The sequence below is a fragment of the Plectropomus leopardus genome, chromosome 1 (genome assembly GCF_026936395.1).
Source record: "Plectropomus leopardus strain MGB_pleo_1.0 chromosome 1, ASM2693639v1, whole genome shotgun sequence".
NCBI lineage: Eukaryota > Metazoa > Chordata > Actinopteri > Perciformes > Serranidae > Plectropomus > Plectropomus leopardus.
The window spans coordinates 37,595,870-37,611,674 of NC_142176.1; the positions used below are offsets into that span (position 1 = coordinate 37,595,870).

At 40.5% G+C, this 15,805-nt stretch overlaps 1 protein-coding gene across 2 annotated transcripts in view; it reads left to right on the forward strand.

The window, feature by feature from the left end:
* cdh8 (cadherin 8) overlaps window positions 1-15,805 on the forward strand; it is a 125,949-nt gene that overhangs the window by 44,699 nt on the left and 65,445 nt on the right. For both annotated transcript variants that reach the window (XM_042486256.2, XM_088080959.1), the window contains exon 3: window positions 1,962-2,256. In XM_042486256.2, coding sequence (XP_042342190.2) covers window positions 1,962-2,256 — 295 coding nt within the window. The remainder of the gene's footprint in view (window positions 1-1,961; window positions 2,257-15,805) is intronic.

The window sequence follows — 15,805 nt, forward strand, 5'->3', positions numbered from 1 at the left end:
GTCCCTTCATGAAACTGCTCACAACGAGGTCTGTGGATTATCTCGATTAATGTGGTCATCATTTCAAGACAGAGACATCGCTGTTGAGTTTTCAAATGTATTTTTTTGGGCACTTTGAGCACCACAAGTTGAGTGCCATTTAGTTCCATCATATTAGAAAGAAGACAAACATCTTGATGGCCAAATTCTCCAACAATCTGCATCTCATAGCAAAACAATCTAGACTGACAAATAGCTCTGCAGGTAAGAGGAAACATATGTATTTTCGGGTGAACTGTCCCTTTATAACAGGTTTGGAATCAACCTATTTCAACATAATTGCACATCGTTTTTACATGGATTACCTCATGGTATTCATGCTAAGTGGAGTATCTGAGTCTTAAGAACACGAGGATTACATTGTTAATGGGTTGCTTAAAATATGTGTGATATACAACACAATCAAAATCAATGTGCAGGCTAAAATGTAATTATCCCCCCTATGAGAGGAAACATGCAGCCATACATGCTGAGCCACAGGCATACCACGACACACAAGAAGTCCCACGTAGGATAAAAAAAAACAATGACAGACCATCATTAATTTGAGCTCATTTAAAGAGTTTCTCAGTGTGCAGGATGTTGCGAGGCATTTGTGTTAATGAGCTACATCATTCATGTGAAATGATGGCACAATTAGGAAAACAAAAGTGCAAGGTGTGACAATTTAAGTGAATGTGCTTTGTCAGTGTCTGCAAACAACACCTCCGAGACAGTATATGCATAAAAGCCAGCTTATAAAAACATTGCGGAGGGTTTAGAGGTCGGGAATTTCACCGACAGATTTTTTACCTTGCTATTCTGCACCCAAGCCACGCTCCCACAGGAATCTCTGTTGAAACACTGTGGCAGGAAATGAAATTAAAGCTGCTGAATACAGATGTTTTGATGCATGCCTGCATGCTCAGTTGTGTGCGTGTGTGTGTGTTTTTTGGTATGTATATTAACAAAAGCTGGAAAAGAAGAGGGCTGCCAGCCGTGTCACACAAACACTGCAGCATTGCTGGATTTGTAAATGTTCTACTCAGTGCCTCTCTCCTCCCCTCTCGGAAAGTCACTCACCTTGGGGATCAAGAGGCTTATATGAAAGGTGACTTACAGTAAAAGAAGTGCTCTTTCTGTTTATGTGAATAAAAGAAAAGTTCTTTGCTTCCCTGGTGTCAAAGCACTGGTGTTTCTCTTTTTTCCCTGGCCTCTTTCGTCCCGCCCCACTGTTTCTCTTGCCCTTCCAATTTACCTTTTTAACATACAGAAGCTTTGGTGTGTACTTTTGTCCACAGATGTTTCAGCAGCCTTATGTAGCATTGTCAGACTCATTAGTTATACTCAGCCCGTGTGGCGAGTGGGAGCCAGACACTCAGCCTAGCACGTAATGCAGCTTTAGTGAACTAATGAAACTGTAATTACAAAAATAATGAGGAACATGCAGTATCGTCCAGTAACTTAGGGCTAGTTATTTGTGAGCATGAATCATCATGTGCAGTTTCCGCTTTAATTTTTTATGCTACTTTTCTGTTCTTGCCATGTTACTGAATGCAAAGCACTTCTGGCTTCTTCCTTGTGTGAATTCTAGACTGTAGGGAGCAATATCCCCCCACAATGTGTGTTTGTATGATGTATTTGCGATGTATAATGAGGAACAATGTAGGCTAAGGTCCATTTCCTGTGCTACTTATAAAGTTATTGCCCCCAGCGGGCCTCATTTAGCAAAGTGTAGGCTATGTTGAGCCACGTTTAGTATCTGCTACAATAGTCGCCGCAAAGCACAGCAGCAAAAAAACAAGACATTACAGTCATACTGTACACTTATGTGCATTTACATGGTGACCCCCCGTGTCTCTGTTCACACAGTGGGATCAAACTAAGGACTCTCCTACACCTTTTCACTTCATCCATTATTTTTCTTCTCCATTTAATTGCAGCTACACACAGACTTGGATGTGGGCGGCAAGAACATCAAGTACGTCCTAGCGGGTGAGGGTGCAGGCACCATCTTCGCCATCAACGAATTAACGGGCGACATCCACGCCATGAAGAGGCTGGACCGCGAAGAGAAGGCCGAGTATACGCTAACAGCCCAGGTCGTTAACGCCGACACAGACGAGCCCTTGGAGCCGCCGTCCGAGTTCATCATCAAAGTCCAGGACATTAACGACAATCCGCCGCAGTTCAACGAAGGGCCGTACCGAGCCTCTGTTCCAGAAATGTCTGCTGTCGGTGAGTCACAATCGACAGACTTCCCTCTGTGGTCTCGCGCCGCACACAGAAGCCTAATCAGTGTGTGAGATTTTTCTGACACGGCTGATCTCTAAAGGGCTATCGCATGAAAATAATGAGTGAATAGGAACAAGAGGAAATGAGGACGCCTATTTACATGCTTGCTTGCTATGAGTGTTTTGGCAAATAAAAAATACAAGAATGATAAATCAAATCACTAGAACTTCACCCAGTGCTGCAGCTGAACAACTGGTGTCAGTGTCAACACACACTTAGCTAATGCTAATGTTGCATCCTCTACAAAAAACAGCCCACTCACAAAGGAGTCCAACTAAAAATAAAAATAGCCTAAACAACACATCTCCACATCAGGCAAGCAAGAAATGCCAAACTAAAACTCGCTCACACACAACTTGAGTTCTGCAGAAGCTGAAAAAGCACCATGAGCACATTTAAGATGTGCCGCAGCAACATCAGTATATGTAGATACTGCACTTGCCCCTTTGGCAAGCATGAAAAAAAAATGCTGTTCTCATAGGTCAAAGGCCATGCTGTCTTCTGATGTGGAGCATTTGGGGATATGTGGAATTTTTATTGCATTATTTAACATTTTCATGTGTGCAGTCAGTGATGTGGTATGAGCAGGTCATCACTATAGTCATTTATGGAAAGATAGGTACATTCAAACTGTAATATTATAGGGACAAGGAGCAGAAACCACCACTGACCACTTTATGAGGTCTCAAAGTCATCATAGTTGGAGAAAAAGTAGGATGGATTACTCAGGGCTTCAGTGGAGGCAGGGACCTTAAAAGTTTGGTTTTGTCAGCATATTTTTTCTTTTCAGTATTCAGTGACATAACTCAATTAAAGTAGACTAAATAAATTGGTATAAAGACTGAACTTTGTATTTAAAAAAAAAGGTGTCTGGGAACTCTCTCATCCCTTAAAGGCACAAAATGGTTTAGTCTGCCCCTGCATCACTGAATGTAGCTAGAGCAGAGTGTTTGTGCTTCTGGAGCACCAGCATATACTTCCTTGACTTTCCTCAGATAAGGGAAATCAGGGTTTCAAAAAAGTCAAGGTTGTAAAGTATATATAGCATTATTGCATTACACAATAGGGCTGTGCAATATGATGAAATATATTGTCCGATGATAAAAAAAAAGTCTATCGTTTCATATTATGCTATATTCGTTTATGTCATCTGATAAAGCTTTGTGTCTGTCCGCGTGACCAAGGGGGCATCTATACAACACATGGCACCAGAACAAACAGAGTAGCTGGACAGCGATACTGAATGTCGGGATTCAGCACGAGGCACTGACATCGTCCAGCCCACTCAAAACGAGGAGGAGCTCATACACAAAAAAGGGGCTACCTCTGTTGTTTGCATTACTATGACTTGCAAATGCTATAAATATATGATCTGGGGAGCTGTAAGTAGTTTCGAGTTTACAGAGAATAAATCATCGTTTAACGGCATTGTGATAACTGATGTGGTCTAACTTAACGAGTGGTAGTGGCTATGGTGTGAGCTGGTTATTTTGCATGTTTTGTATCTGCAGAGCTAAAATCTCGTCTATGTAGTCACATCCTGCATTTGTGTCTGTGAGAGGCAGAACGCGATAAGAAGGAGTGAAAGAACTGAAAGGATGAAGCAAGTCTCACATAACGTGACAATTTATACTTGATGCTGGCGAACAAGTCATGATACACTGAATATATTCAATATTTCACCCAATTTTTAAAGAAAGAAATAAAGAAAAGATAAAGATAGCAAACTGACTCAGAAAAAAAAAATCAAAAATCAAAACATGCTTGAGAAAGACATAGATTGTTAGAGTAAGGGTGAGGGGCCCCACAGAGACTGCTTATGCAGAGCACAGAATTTGGAGCTACGTCCCTGATCAAAGGCATTCAGAATTCATCCTTTTTCTCTCTTCTTAACACAACAGTAAAGCATCGCAAAACATTGCATGGATAGGTTTTAATTCAAGACTCAAGCATTTTAGGATAACCATAGATGAAACAGAAAAAGCCTAACAAAAGCTTAAAAGGTTTGCATTCACACTCACAAACGATTAGCACCACACTGTCACTTAGCTTGCACACACTGACTGATGCTAATGGCCACAAGCTTCTTCAGTCCCCCACACACTTGTACACAAGCCGCTGCAAACACTTTTGCTGTATGCTAATATATTCATATATTCACATTCCATCCGTGCATTTCAATGACCACTGCATGATAATCACATAATTCAAATGTATAGCTCATCTGAGACTGGCAGAAGCCTGTATGGGGGATCAGTACACTGTTTTTTGTTCCTTCAGGGGAGCCTCGCCACTGACCCCTGAGCAGCAGGAGTCTTGTAGAAAATGTTTCCATCAGAAGCAGGAAGGAGATCAGAGTGTGTCTTTATGCCGTTTTGATACTGGAGGAGTTCAGCGAGGGTGCCGAGGTCTGTTGTTGGGCGGTATGCGCTTGTTATTGTGTTTTCTCATTGAGCTTTCTCTTGTTACCTGTCACAAAGCTGACATAACATGCTAGGGCAGATGGTGCGAGGTATGCAACGGAATAAATCCCATCTGTAGGTTGCAGTCTTTACGTTGGTTGTTTGGGGTAACGGTGATTTCGCTTCAGCTTCTCATGATGATTGTGGATGACTTTTATTAGCTGTGGCAGAAGCAAAAAGGAACAAAACACGGTGCAAAATAATCCATGTAAACACAGAAAAACAGTGAACTCTTGTTGTCTGAACTCTGTTACTTGATCCCTGCTGCTCATTGTTTTGGATCTCAGTTGAAATGTACTGTAGCTCTCAAAGGGTTTCCGTCGGTGCAGTGCAGGGACAGCCATAGTGCTGGGGTAGAGAGCAAAGTGGTGGTTGACAGCACTCTGTGATTTGCCAGTGGGAATAATGCATAAGAAATGGAAATCGGCGTCTCTTTGTTGATTGTTGTTCCCTTTTGTCACTACTGATTAATTAAACATTCACGAATGCTCAGTTGTTTGCTTGAAAGCCCCCCACCCCCCACCCCCCACACTTTTCTGTGACTAGTTTTCCCTCTTGTTAAGTTTTCATGTGCTGCGGCATTATGGGAAGAATGTGATGCTCCGGACAAACAAACAATAAGTCATTCATCTCTCTCAGCTCATATACATAAATCACTGGTTTCTTTACAGTGGTGTTTCATCTTTATCACGCCGAAATGAGAATTTGTGCAGGCCTCAGTGGATTAGCGGAAGTGTTGCTGTGCAGTGGATAACTAATAAAGTCCACAGAAAAAGGGAATAGAAAATGAACGGATGTTGGTGAAGTCTGCTGCATATGAGCAAATCTCCCCCACTAGGAGAAACCAATGTAATTACGGCACATGCTAAGAGATGCTGCATTACGTCGAGTATTGAGTTCAGACAATGCTGAGTGTGCTGATGTGTTTCTGCTTAGCGAGGACCCACCTGTGTCGAATAATCAAAAATCTAATCCGGACCATAACGGGCTGGTTCTCTTGACGACGTTATCCACTTACAGAGCTTGTCAGTTCCACTCCAGACTTCATCAATGTCTTAGCAGCTCCTCGCTTATCACTAGTGTGTCCACGGCGTATCAGACCAGGGACAAATATCAACACCCACCTTTTATCTGTCAAGGACTAGATAGAAAACCCCCTCACTGAATGTCACCATCCCCCATAGGAAGCGCTCCCCACAGCCGGATGAGATATGTGACATGGGCCGCCGAGGTCGCCGTGTTTCCTGTGTGTGGAGGAGCATAGAGGTTAATGGGAAATGAAGGAGAAAGACCTTTTGTTCTTCCTTTAAAAGGGCCAGTCGGATAAGACGTGTGGCTTTCCGTGACTTTTCTCTGACTTTCATTTTCTTCAATGGCTGAGACTGGAGGTGACTACCGTTTTAATTGTTTAGCGGATCGTCTCTCAAAGTACAGTGCAACAATGAGAGGAAGCGGAGAGAGCAAAGGTAGTGTCTGCACTGGAGGAGAATAGAGTTAGTGTAAGGAGCCAGGATAAGTGTGTTGTCAGGGGAGTTTTTATGACCGCTGTGCTTGAGTTGGTGTTGCTATATCATGCTGTTTGACTACAGGATAAAACAATGCAGCTCGGAAATGTCAACTTTTTAGTAACAAGGGAAAACAGCTGTGTTTTTAAAGCTGCATTCATTGATTTTTTTTTTGTTTTTTTGTCCACATTAATTGGCGCAACGGAACAAACTAACACACAACATTTTTAGGAAAAAAAATTTAAAAAAAGCTCATTCAGCAGGCACAGAGCAAGATTAGAATTCATTTGGAGATGTGTCTCTAGTCACCTGACAAATAGAAGTCCAATTTGCACTCATCTTTTAGCTCCTGAAACAAAAACAAGCTATTCTCTTGCTTAATGCTCCCCTGTGTTTGCTAGCTTGCTAGCTAATGTTGTATGTCTGCAAATTTTGAAACCAGCTGCCTGTAATGACTGGAAATAAGGTTGCATGCTGAAAAACAAAGACAATTAATGAACAGAGGAAGAAGGCTTAGAAGAAATATGCAGTAAATAAAGAAATGCTGCAAGTCCAACACAATGGAAATGTATGGAGGACAGTAAAAGCTGCAGTAAATAGAGCAATGAATCCTCATAGAATGGTTTGTATGATGTCCTGCAACTTAGCACCCTACCTGTGACGTTATGTCCTCAATGTAAACTTGAGTAATTTCAAGTTTTGGAGGTTTGGCTTAGTCAAGTAAAGTTACTGTGGTTTTAGGTTTAGGAAAAGTGACATGGTGAGGACATACCTCAAAATGACTCAAAGTTCACATGGTACTGAACACATATCTCCTAAAGTTGCTGGTTAAAGGTTTATGTTTTGCAACCCATCCACCACCCCAACCTTCCTCACTACACACCGCACATTAATCACATGACGGCTACCTTCCAAAATACATGGAATATGCACAACTTACTGGCTCATGATTATGTGGCACATGTACAAATTTGGGTGTGTTACTTTTAATAGGAAAACATACAAACAGTTATGAGAACAGCCTGAATAGAGTAATCATGGGATGACATATTTTTGTGTGGGATTTTTCCATTAGATTTTGGATTATTGCAGAAAATGAGCTCTGTGGAAAACAGTTGTTTATGTTACTCACATGCTTTGTAAGCATAAGTAACTCAGCCAGATAATCAGCCAGATAATCCTTAAAAAACACCATGAACACCACTTCCAGGATTTCTGAAGCCTAAATGCAATCGCTATAAATAAAAAGCTAATATTAGGTTATAAAACACAAAGTTACACTAGGGTTGCATGACAGTGTGATGACATTCTGTAGTCTCATTGAGCCACTAGTTAGCAACTGCCTTTTTAAAGTCACATAAAAGCCTCAAGATTCACATATGGGGTATTTACTGACATATTTTATGTTGTAGAACAAAACGTGAAAGTCTCTTAGGCTTGTGTGAACCACAGACCTTATTTCAGGCATCTAACCAAAAACCCATTCAAAAACCCATGGACTTTGATATAGGCCCTATAGACTATTTGCCAATTATGTTCAAACTAAGCTAACTGTTTTTTTTTTTTTTCAGTACTAACATTGTGAATACATGATTCCAAAACTGCTAGCCACACACTTAGTGTTAGCATTACAGTATGTTACCCAAGGAAACTTTACTCTGCTGTGCACTTACAGTATAATTAGTTTGCTTGTGTCTTAATTATTGAGAGCGTTTGATTCTAAATGCAAATAGACATCTAATCAAAATCGATGGGAGATCTTGATATCTTTGTGCTAGAGTACAATCATGTCTAAATTATATTTATATATTACTACAGTAATTTGTTTCACAATATGTTCCGATAACAATAATAATAATAATAATAATACCTGTATCAAATTCACAGGGAATAATTCTTTCAAGTAAATGTGTGGGTAGGATTAGGCAACAAAAGGTCTTCTGTCTCTATCTGATGCTTCTAGTCACTGCAGACTTTTTCTGTATTAAAACAAAACCAATCAGTTTCAACACTTGCTAATATATTAATTAACAATATTTACTCAAGTTAATAAAAAACAGAATTCGGGCAAATTTCCATTACCTCCAAAATGTATTTGCTTTTGCAAATTATTAAGATGTAATTCTTGGGTGACAGACATATTGTTGGAAATTGCAAAATTGGATTGCTGTGGGTTCATCAATATGAACAACCCTTTCCACATTTCACATACTTACGCGATACTTGGTTCATATAAAGATATTAATTAAAGCACCTTTGACCACATAGTTTTTAGATGACCTAATCGATGTTGATTCATGTGCTTTACAAATCCATGGACTGTAATTTACTCTGCTTCTAATCTTCAAGCAAAGTCAAGGATAATGTGATTATCCCTTTTTAATTGAAAGATAAAATTCAAACATTATCAATTTTCTCAAACAATTTAGTATTGGATACACTCCACATCTCTACACCTCTGCTTTATACTTAGTTTCAGACGTATATTCATTACAGATAATTATGTTTCATTGCCACTTCAATTAAAAATGAGTTTGTTACTTATTTGTGAAGGCCTGGCCGTGATTGGAATTGTAATTCATTTGCACGGATTGCACAGATCTCACAGGATTAGTAGATCTGGTTTTCCTGTTAATGGGGTCTTCGCCTTTAAGGCCACTACAAGCTGACAAATTCCCCTGTATGTCTGTGGACCATATGTTGGAATTATGAGGCTCTGCTACCCTTCTGCAGCTAACAAGGGGGGTGTGATGTAGTTGGAAATTACAAAGTCTGCTTGAAGTGACGCTTCAGGTAATTAGAAGGAGGTCGCTCGACCATCCTCCCGCGCTAAGGGGGGTGCCAATGACAATAATTGCTACACTGCAAAACAAACTTGCTGAAAGTTGTTTTGCCGGATGGAACTCAAGCGAGAGATGCCCCAGGAGTGTTGGGCTGCGCGTGTGCTTCATTATCAGGGCGATTAATAAACGGGCACGTAGACAGATGGCCCGTCTCCTCGTCACACGGGCCGTGCTCTCTGAAACCCCAGCAAAATGAGTACCTGTACGGAAGCACGGATCCTCGCCAAATGTGTCAAGATCTGCTAAATTGGAGCGCAGACATAAAATTGAAGTGACATTAATAGATTACCTGGAGTTGATTTGCATTTTCAGAGTTATTATGGGTGTGGGTAACAGGACTAACAGGCACAGCCGTCTATGTGGGGCCTTAATGATGTTTCTGATTACACTCTCATCGCCACCGGCAGCTGGGAAAATAAGTAAAGGCTTGTCATCACAGATTTGGACGTTAAATGAGCAGACTTGATCAAGGGGAGACGTATGGAAATGAGCAAGATGCAGACCTTTATCAGAGCCGATCGTCTCACGCTTCCAACATACAGCAGAAAACTCACTGTGATCACAGACAATTTAATACCCACGCACTTTAAAAGTGATACATAATGCTGCATGAAGGATAATATTGTTAAAAACTGCTGATTTATCAGAGCATCTATCTATCTATCTATCTATCTATCTATCTATTTATTTTAACTTGTATTTTTCTTCAATCTTTCCCTACACATCGGCATCTTTCAGATCAATACAGGGAACGCAGAGCTATTTTCAGAGCATTTCATGCTCCACTTGGGCCAGATGTTCTATAAAAATCCCCCTCCTTGATATACCTAAAAATATTATCGTGCTATGCTGATCTTGCAGTAAATCTTGAGCATGTCTTGGTCTTGGAAATTCTCAGTCTGAATGCATTAAATGCAGTTTAACTTGAATAAACCCTAGCAGTATTTCAGGGTCACAGCAACCCACATAAGTAAAAGCAACACATTTATAGTGTATCTTTTATCTGGCATTTCTCTGTTGAGCTTTGAGCAGAGAGCTAAAAGCGAGGGTGTCTGGTGTTTGTGTCTCTCTCTTCTCTGATCCTAGACTCTGCTTTGCAGCTTGGCAGATGGACTGAGTGGCAGGGGGCCCCTGGCCCTTTAACATAGTGGGCAGCTGGGCCAGGGCCTGGCCAGTGCTCTGCCGGGGCACATCTGACGCGCAGGCTTCCCGGGCTGGGCAGGGACGTGGCAGGCCGGGGCCGCGGTGCTGATGGTAGGCGGCTCGCAGGCCGAGCTGGGGTGAGAGGGGGTCAGAGCGGTGAACCTGGCCAAGCCTGCGACTCTCTCAGGCCTGTCCAACTGCCAGGCAGCGTGCATGCCAGCCTGCCCTTTTCCGTGGCCGTGCTAAATGGGGATAGGACAGGCCTCGGAGGCAGAAAGGATTTAACTGACATGCTGGAGTTTCTCTGTAAATAACCTGCTACTCCTATCTATCTCACCTAATTTGGCAACACACGTGCATCAGTGTGTGTATGTGCATTTGTGAGCTTGTTTCACTTGTTTGTGAAACGTGTCATCTGTCAATAACCCAGTGACTCCTTTTTTCTGCGTAGTCTTCTTCACGGCTGTCTTGTCTGCTACGCCCAGCAGCTGGTAAAGAGTCCAATTCACTCTGCTTTGTTTCACACTTAGCCATTACATAGGCTATATACGAAAAAAAGAGAAAGTCACATATTCCCCAGCTAACACATGTAGTTCAGGAGTAAACACAAAACACACATACATAGTCACAGCTGCTCAATATCACACACAAATGTGTATTACTAATTCATCAAATGTTATTTATTATCCAATGTAGCTCTGAATTATGTATATAACATCATCAGTCACTGGTCCAGATATAGTAATACAAGCCCTGTAGAGCCTTTTCAGGCATTATTTTGTTTCTGAAGCGTGCAGCCAGGCATGCATGCTTGCTCTGGTCATGTAAATGCATGTGCACCTCGTGCACACGTGCACAAGTGCATATGAGTGTATTAAAACACATATATTCCCTGTGTTGGCATAAAGGTGCTGTGCAGCATCGTAAAGATGCTGTTGTTCAGGTGTAATTTGTCCCCGCTCCCCTGTGCAGCCCGCAGAGACGCACTCTCTTTGTAACTCCCTCTCTTTCACTCATGCACACACTTTTTTTCCCTTTTCCTCTGTACCTCTCCCTCCCTCCATCGCTCTCTTTTGCTAAGCTAATGCTCTCTCTCTCTACCTTCCCTTGAGGGAGAACAAAAAGTAGCTGGCTTCTAGGTAATGAAGCCCTTCAATGTGATCTGCATGAGATTGCCTCCCTTGCTGGCCTGGCTGCCTTGCCCCGATGAATAGCAAAAGACTCTCAATTAGACTAAGGACAAAAAGCAGCTTTCTCCTTAGCCACAGTGTCATTTCTCAAACAAAGTCGCCTCTTTTTTTGTGCGTGTGTGTGTGTGCACCGTGCCCGTGAAGTAGAAAGGGACGAGAAATGAAAAGGTATGGAGGTAAATAACAAACAAAGTTCATGAAAGAGAAGGTAAATGAGAGAGTGTGTTGTGTGCCGGAGCATGTGTACAAGCTGCTGTGTGCCTGTTTTTGTAATGATGAGGAAAAGGATGCGAATAACCTGAGCCGTCACAAAGGCCACCCTCGGTTTTGTCGCACTGAGTGGATGTGATTAAATGGATTTGATGCAACAGGGTCAACAGTGGTACAATGGAGTGTGAGAGAAACTAAAGTTTTAAATGAAATTCATTTGGCTGAATACTTTTTTTTCTTTTCAAAATATACATTTACAAGGTCGCAGTGTTAACACCTAAAAAGAATTCTTTTTATTTCATTTTTTTCCAAAAACATAACCATCATGTCCCGGGTTACTGTCCTGTTTAATTAAGAATTTGTAATGAAAGTTTTTGCAGCCTTGAAATCCGTGTAAGACTCATTTTTCGCTGTCATGCTGTTGCACACTGCTGATCATTGTATCAAGGTCAGTTAATCAATCTGAGAGTGAAAACAAGGACGCAGCATCTCCCCTTCAGCAGGACCGCAGGGGAGGAGAGCGACTGATCCCCGTTCACTGTGTCATCTGAAGACACTGTAATGCCTCCTAATGGCCACTGGTTGGCAGATCACCTTACTGTGAGAGAGTGAGGGAGTGAATGAATGAACATTTGCGGTTTAAGTTCTCAAAACACGTCAATATGTGAATAGTCTTGCAGTCACATTGTCTCTGGATGTAGGATGAACTTGTACGGAATAATTGATTTGTCGACCGACACAAAATGAATCAGCAACTATCGTTTTAGTTGTGTTTCAAGCAAACAGTCCCTATTTCCAAGGGAATACATTTTGTTTTAACATCGAAGGAGTAAAAAAAATATGAAAAGGGGACATTCAGGTTTCCCTCATCAGAAAATTTTAAGCATAAATCACTTAATTCCCTGCATTGTGGTGATGTGTGCCTTTTCTGTAATTTCATCAAGTTACAGTCCTTTGCTACGTTCATGTTTTTATTAGGGAGAACAAAGAAAGATTGAACATGCGTAAAATCTACACCCACGCTTATTTTTAGCTACTTACTGTAAGGGTGTCTTGCTTGTCTTTTCTTGTTTTGTTCAACCAACCAAAGTCCAAAACACAATTTAAAGGTGTTGCATTGCAGCCCTGTCTGTTCTAATATACTTTGATTTACAATAGCAAATAAAAATAAATATTTTAAGATGAAATTTAATGCTGTGCATATTACTTTTTTCTGTTATGATAATGGGAAAGTGTTACCAATTGACCTATCTTGGCAAGTTGTAAAAATATTGATAACAAACGAATCAGACAAATGTTCAGTGACAACATAATTCAGTTGTTTTTCACCAACACAGGCTTCAATACGATAACCAGTGATAGTGGCTGTAGCATCATTTATTATTATTATTATTATTATTATTATTATTATTATTATTAGGCAGCAATATTGTTGCCACAACAACATAATCAAGAAAGCAGTTTAGCAACATACAGATATAACTTCTAGGTTTTTAATTATTCATAACAGATATTTTTTATTTATTTTCTGACCTTTATACTGATACTGAAATGATTAACTGATTTTTTGAGAGAATAAACTGATTCATTTGTAATGAAAATATTATATCAATGGTTTTCTACCAGGCCAAAATGACAGCTTTTTTTTGCTCTGATTTGAATCTGAGTGCTTCCGATCAGCAAGTTATCAGAAAAGAGTATTTATTATCAGAAAAGAGAGTTATCAGAAAAGAGTATTTATTATGAAGAGTGCTTTCCATTTTAAAACACTTATAAGAGAGAGATTAAATTAAGAACAAAAACAATGATGAAAATCAATTCAGGGGACACAGAGATATCCTTGATTTGAGTCCCTATAGCTCCAAAAAGACACTTGATCCTACAGTTCCCAAAATGCAACCTAAATATGTCTTTTGTTACACACACTTGTCTGGTAAGAGCCCACATCTTTTGAGCCTCACACTCCCCATAATGCCAGCCAGTCTCCAGGCATATTTGTCTTCCTGCAGAGCCACAGAGGACACTATTCCAACTGTTTTCAGAAGTTGCGCAGGTCTCACCATGACATATAAGATGACGTTAAGTTTTTCCTCTTTATGTAACATTTCAGTGTAGTCTTACTGTTAATCTGCTTTTCAGTTGAAACTTTGGTTAATGATTTGAGTCACTTTCCTCTTTCACCCCTAAAGTGAGTCAGCTGTCAAAGCCCATCCTTTGTGTGCGCTGACCACAACTCACACTGTAGTCAGCCTCTATTCAGAGCACTTCTCACTCTGGGTTGGACCAGGAGTGGGTGTGAGTGTTAATGTAAGCAGGCACAGAGTAGAAATAACAAAGAGTTATTGTGACCAAGACATGACGTAACATTTTTATATTCATCTTTAAGGAATTTAAAGGCCCAGCATGGATGAAATATAATATAATATGTTTTCTTAGGTGTATAATCACTTGAAAATAAGAATTGTTGTTTTCGTGATCTTAGAATAAGCAGTTAATATCTACATAGGGAGTGGGTCCTCGTCCATGGAGTCAGCCATGTTGCAACACTATGTTTTTAGTTGTCCAGAATGGACAAATCAGACACTGACTCCAGATATTTGCATTTTTTACATTTCAAAACATAGTTAGCAGCCCCTCCATGATGGGTTGGAAAAACATAGATTTTTGTAATGTGAAACTCCTTTATTCAGTTTTTTTAAACCCATGATTTTGTTTGTTTTGGAGAGAAAGAGACCGCATCTGCTTCTTGAAGTTAGCAGAAAAAATAGGTAACCACCTCTGTTAGCAGGTGCTTGGCTAGCAGCCCGTCTCTGACATCCCAAACAGATTCAAAGAAACACTGACTTGTGACATGAATATGCTTTGTAAAGTAGTTTTACTGGTTTAAATCATGAGTTACATTTTTTGGAGAGGAGGAGATCTCTGTGGATATTTCAGCTCCCGTGAAAAACATCCTAAACGCCTGAATCTTAAGATATAAGAGATCATACATTAGAAAGTCCTGGACTAGCGACCCATCTCAAGCATGCCAAACTGTGTTGGAGGAACACCCATTTCTAATGTGCAACTGCTTTATTCAGTGTTTTTACCCGTTTAAATCACCTGGACCGGTTGTTTCAGAAAGGAAGAGACCTCTGAGGATAATTCAGCTCCCTCTGAAAAACGCCTGGATCTTAAGTTATAAGAGAAAACAAGTGAGGACAAATTTTCAGGTGCTCATCAAGCTTCCTGTCTCAGACATCCCAAATATAATAGGAGAAACAATGATTTGTAACCTAAATCTTCCATATTCATTGTAATCACCAGTTTAAATCACATTTAAAATTGTTTTAGAGAGAGGGAGACTTGTATGAATAAAACCTGTTATGCCTGTTATGATGATGTCTTTTTTTAAGATGTAGAATCTCACCCATATGTGAGATGAGTGAAGTTTGCTGTGAATTCATTAGGCTGAGTAACATGTCACATCTCACTGGAGAAAGATCTGGTGTAGCTCAGCTGCATCAGTCATTTTCTCACTCACTCAGTCACACATTTACTCACTAATTACCCATCAGCCCCTTCTTCTAGGCAATACACTGAGCTGGGATAGTTCACCGAACTTTCTCTCTGCTATACTGCTGAATTAGACGTGTGTGGATATAAAATGTAGTAAGATGACTTAAAAGAAAAATCTGTCAATGATGTTTCTTCATTTATTTATTCATACACAACTCTGTAATTTAATCTTTAATCTTGAGTCATTAGCTTTTGGGAGAACTCATTTCTGATGATTAAGATGGAACATATTTCAGGCAATCTGGTTAGTGAATCCTTCAAAATTACAGAAAAAGTTTCATTTCAAAGGTTAGGGGAGGTAATCTTACTTCTTCCGTGTGTGGGTCTGTGTGGTGTCCTTATTAGCTGTGTTACATATCAGCCATAAGTGACAGGGGACTGTTTGAAGTGAGGCTGGTGAGTGGGAGGTCCTCTCTGCATCACCACTATAAACGGCAAATCGAGGAGTTTTTTGCAGTTCGCACCTCCGACTTGGCAAATGCTTACTCATATCTGCTAAAATGCCAGGATGCTTTCTCATACGCATTCTTCAGTACACAGCTGTGTGGCTCACCTATTAATTATTGAACAGGAGAGTTGTG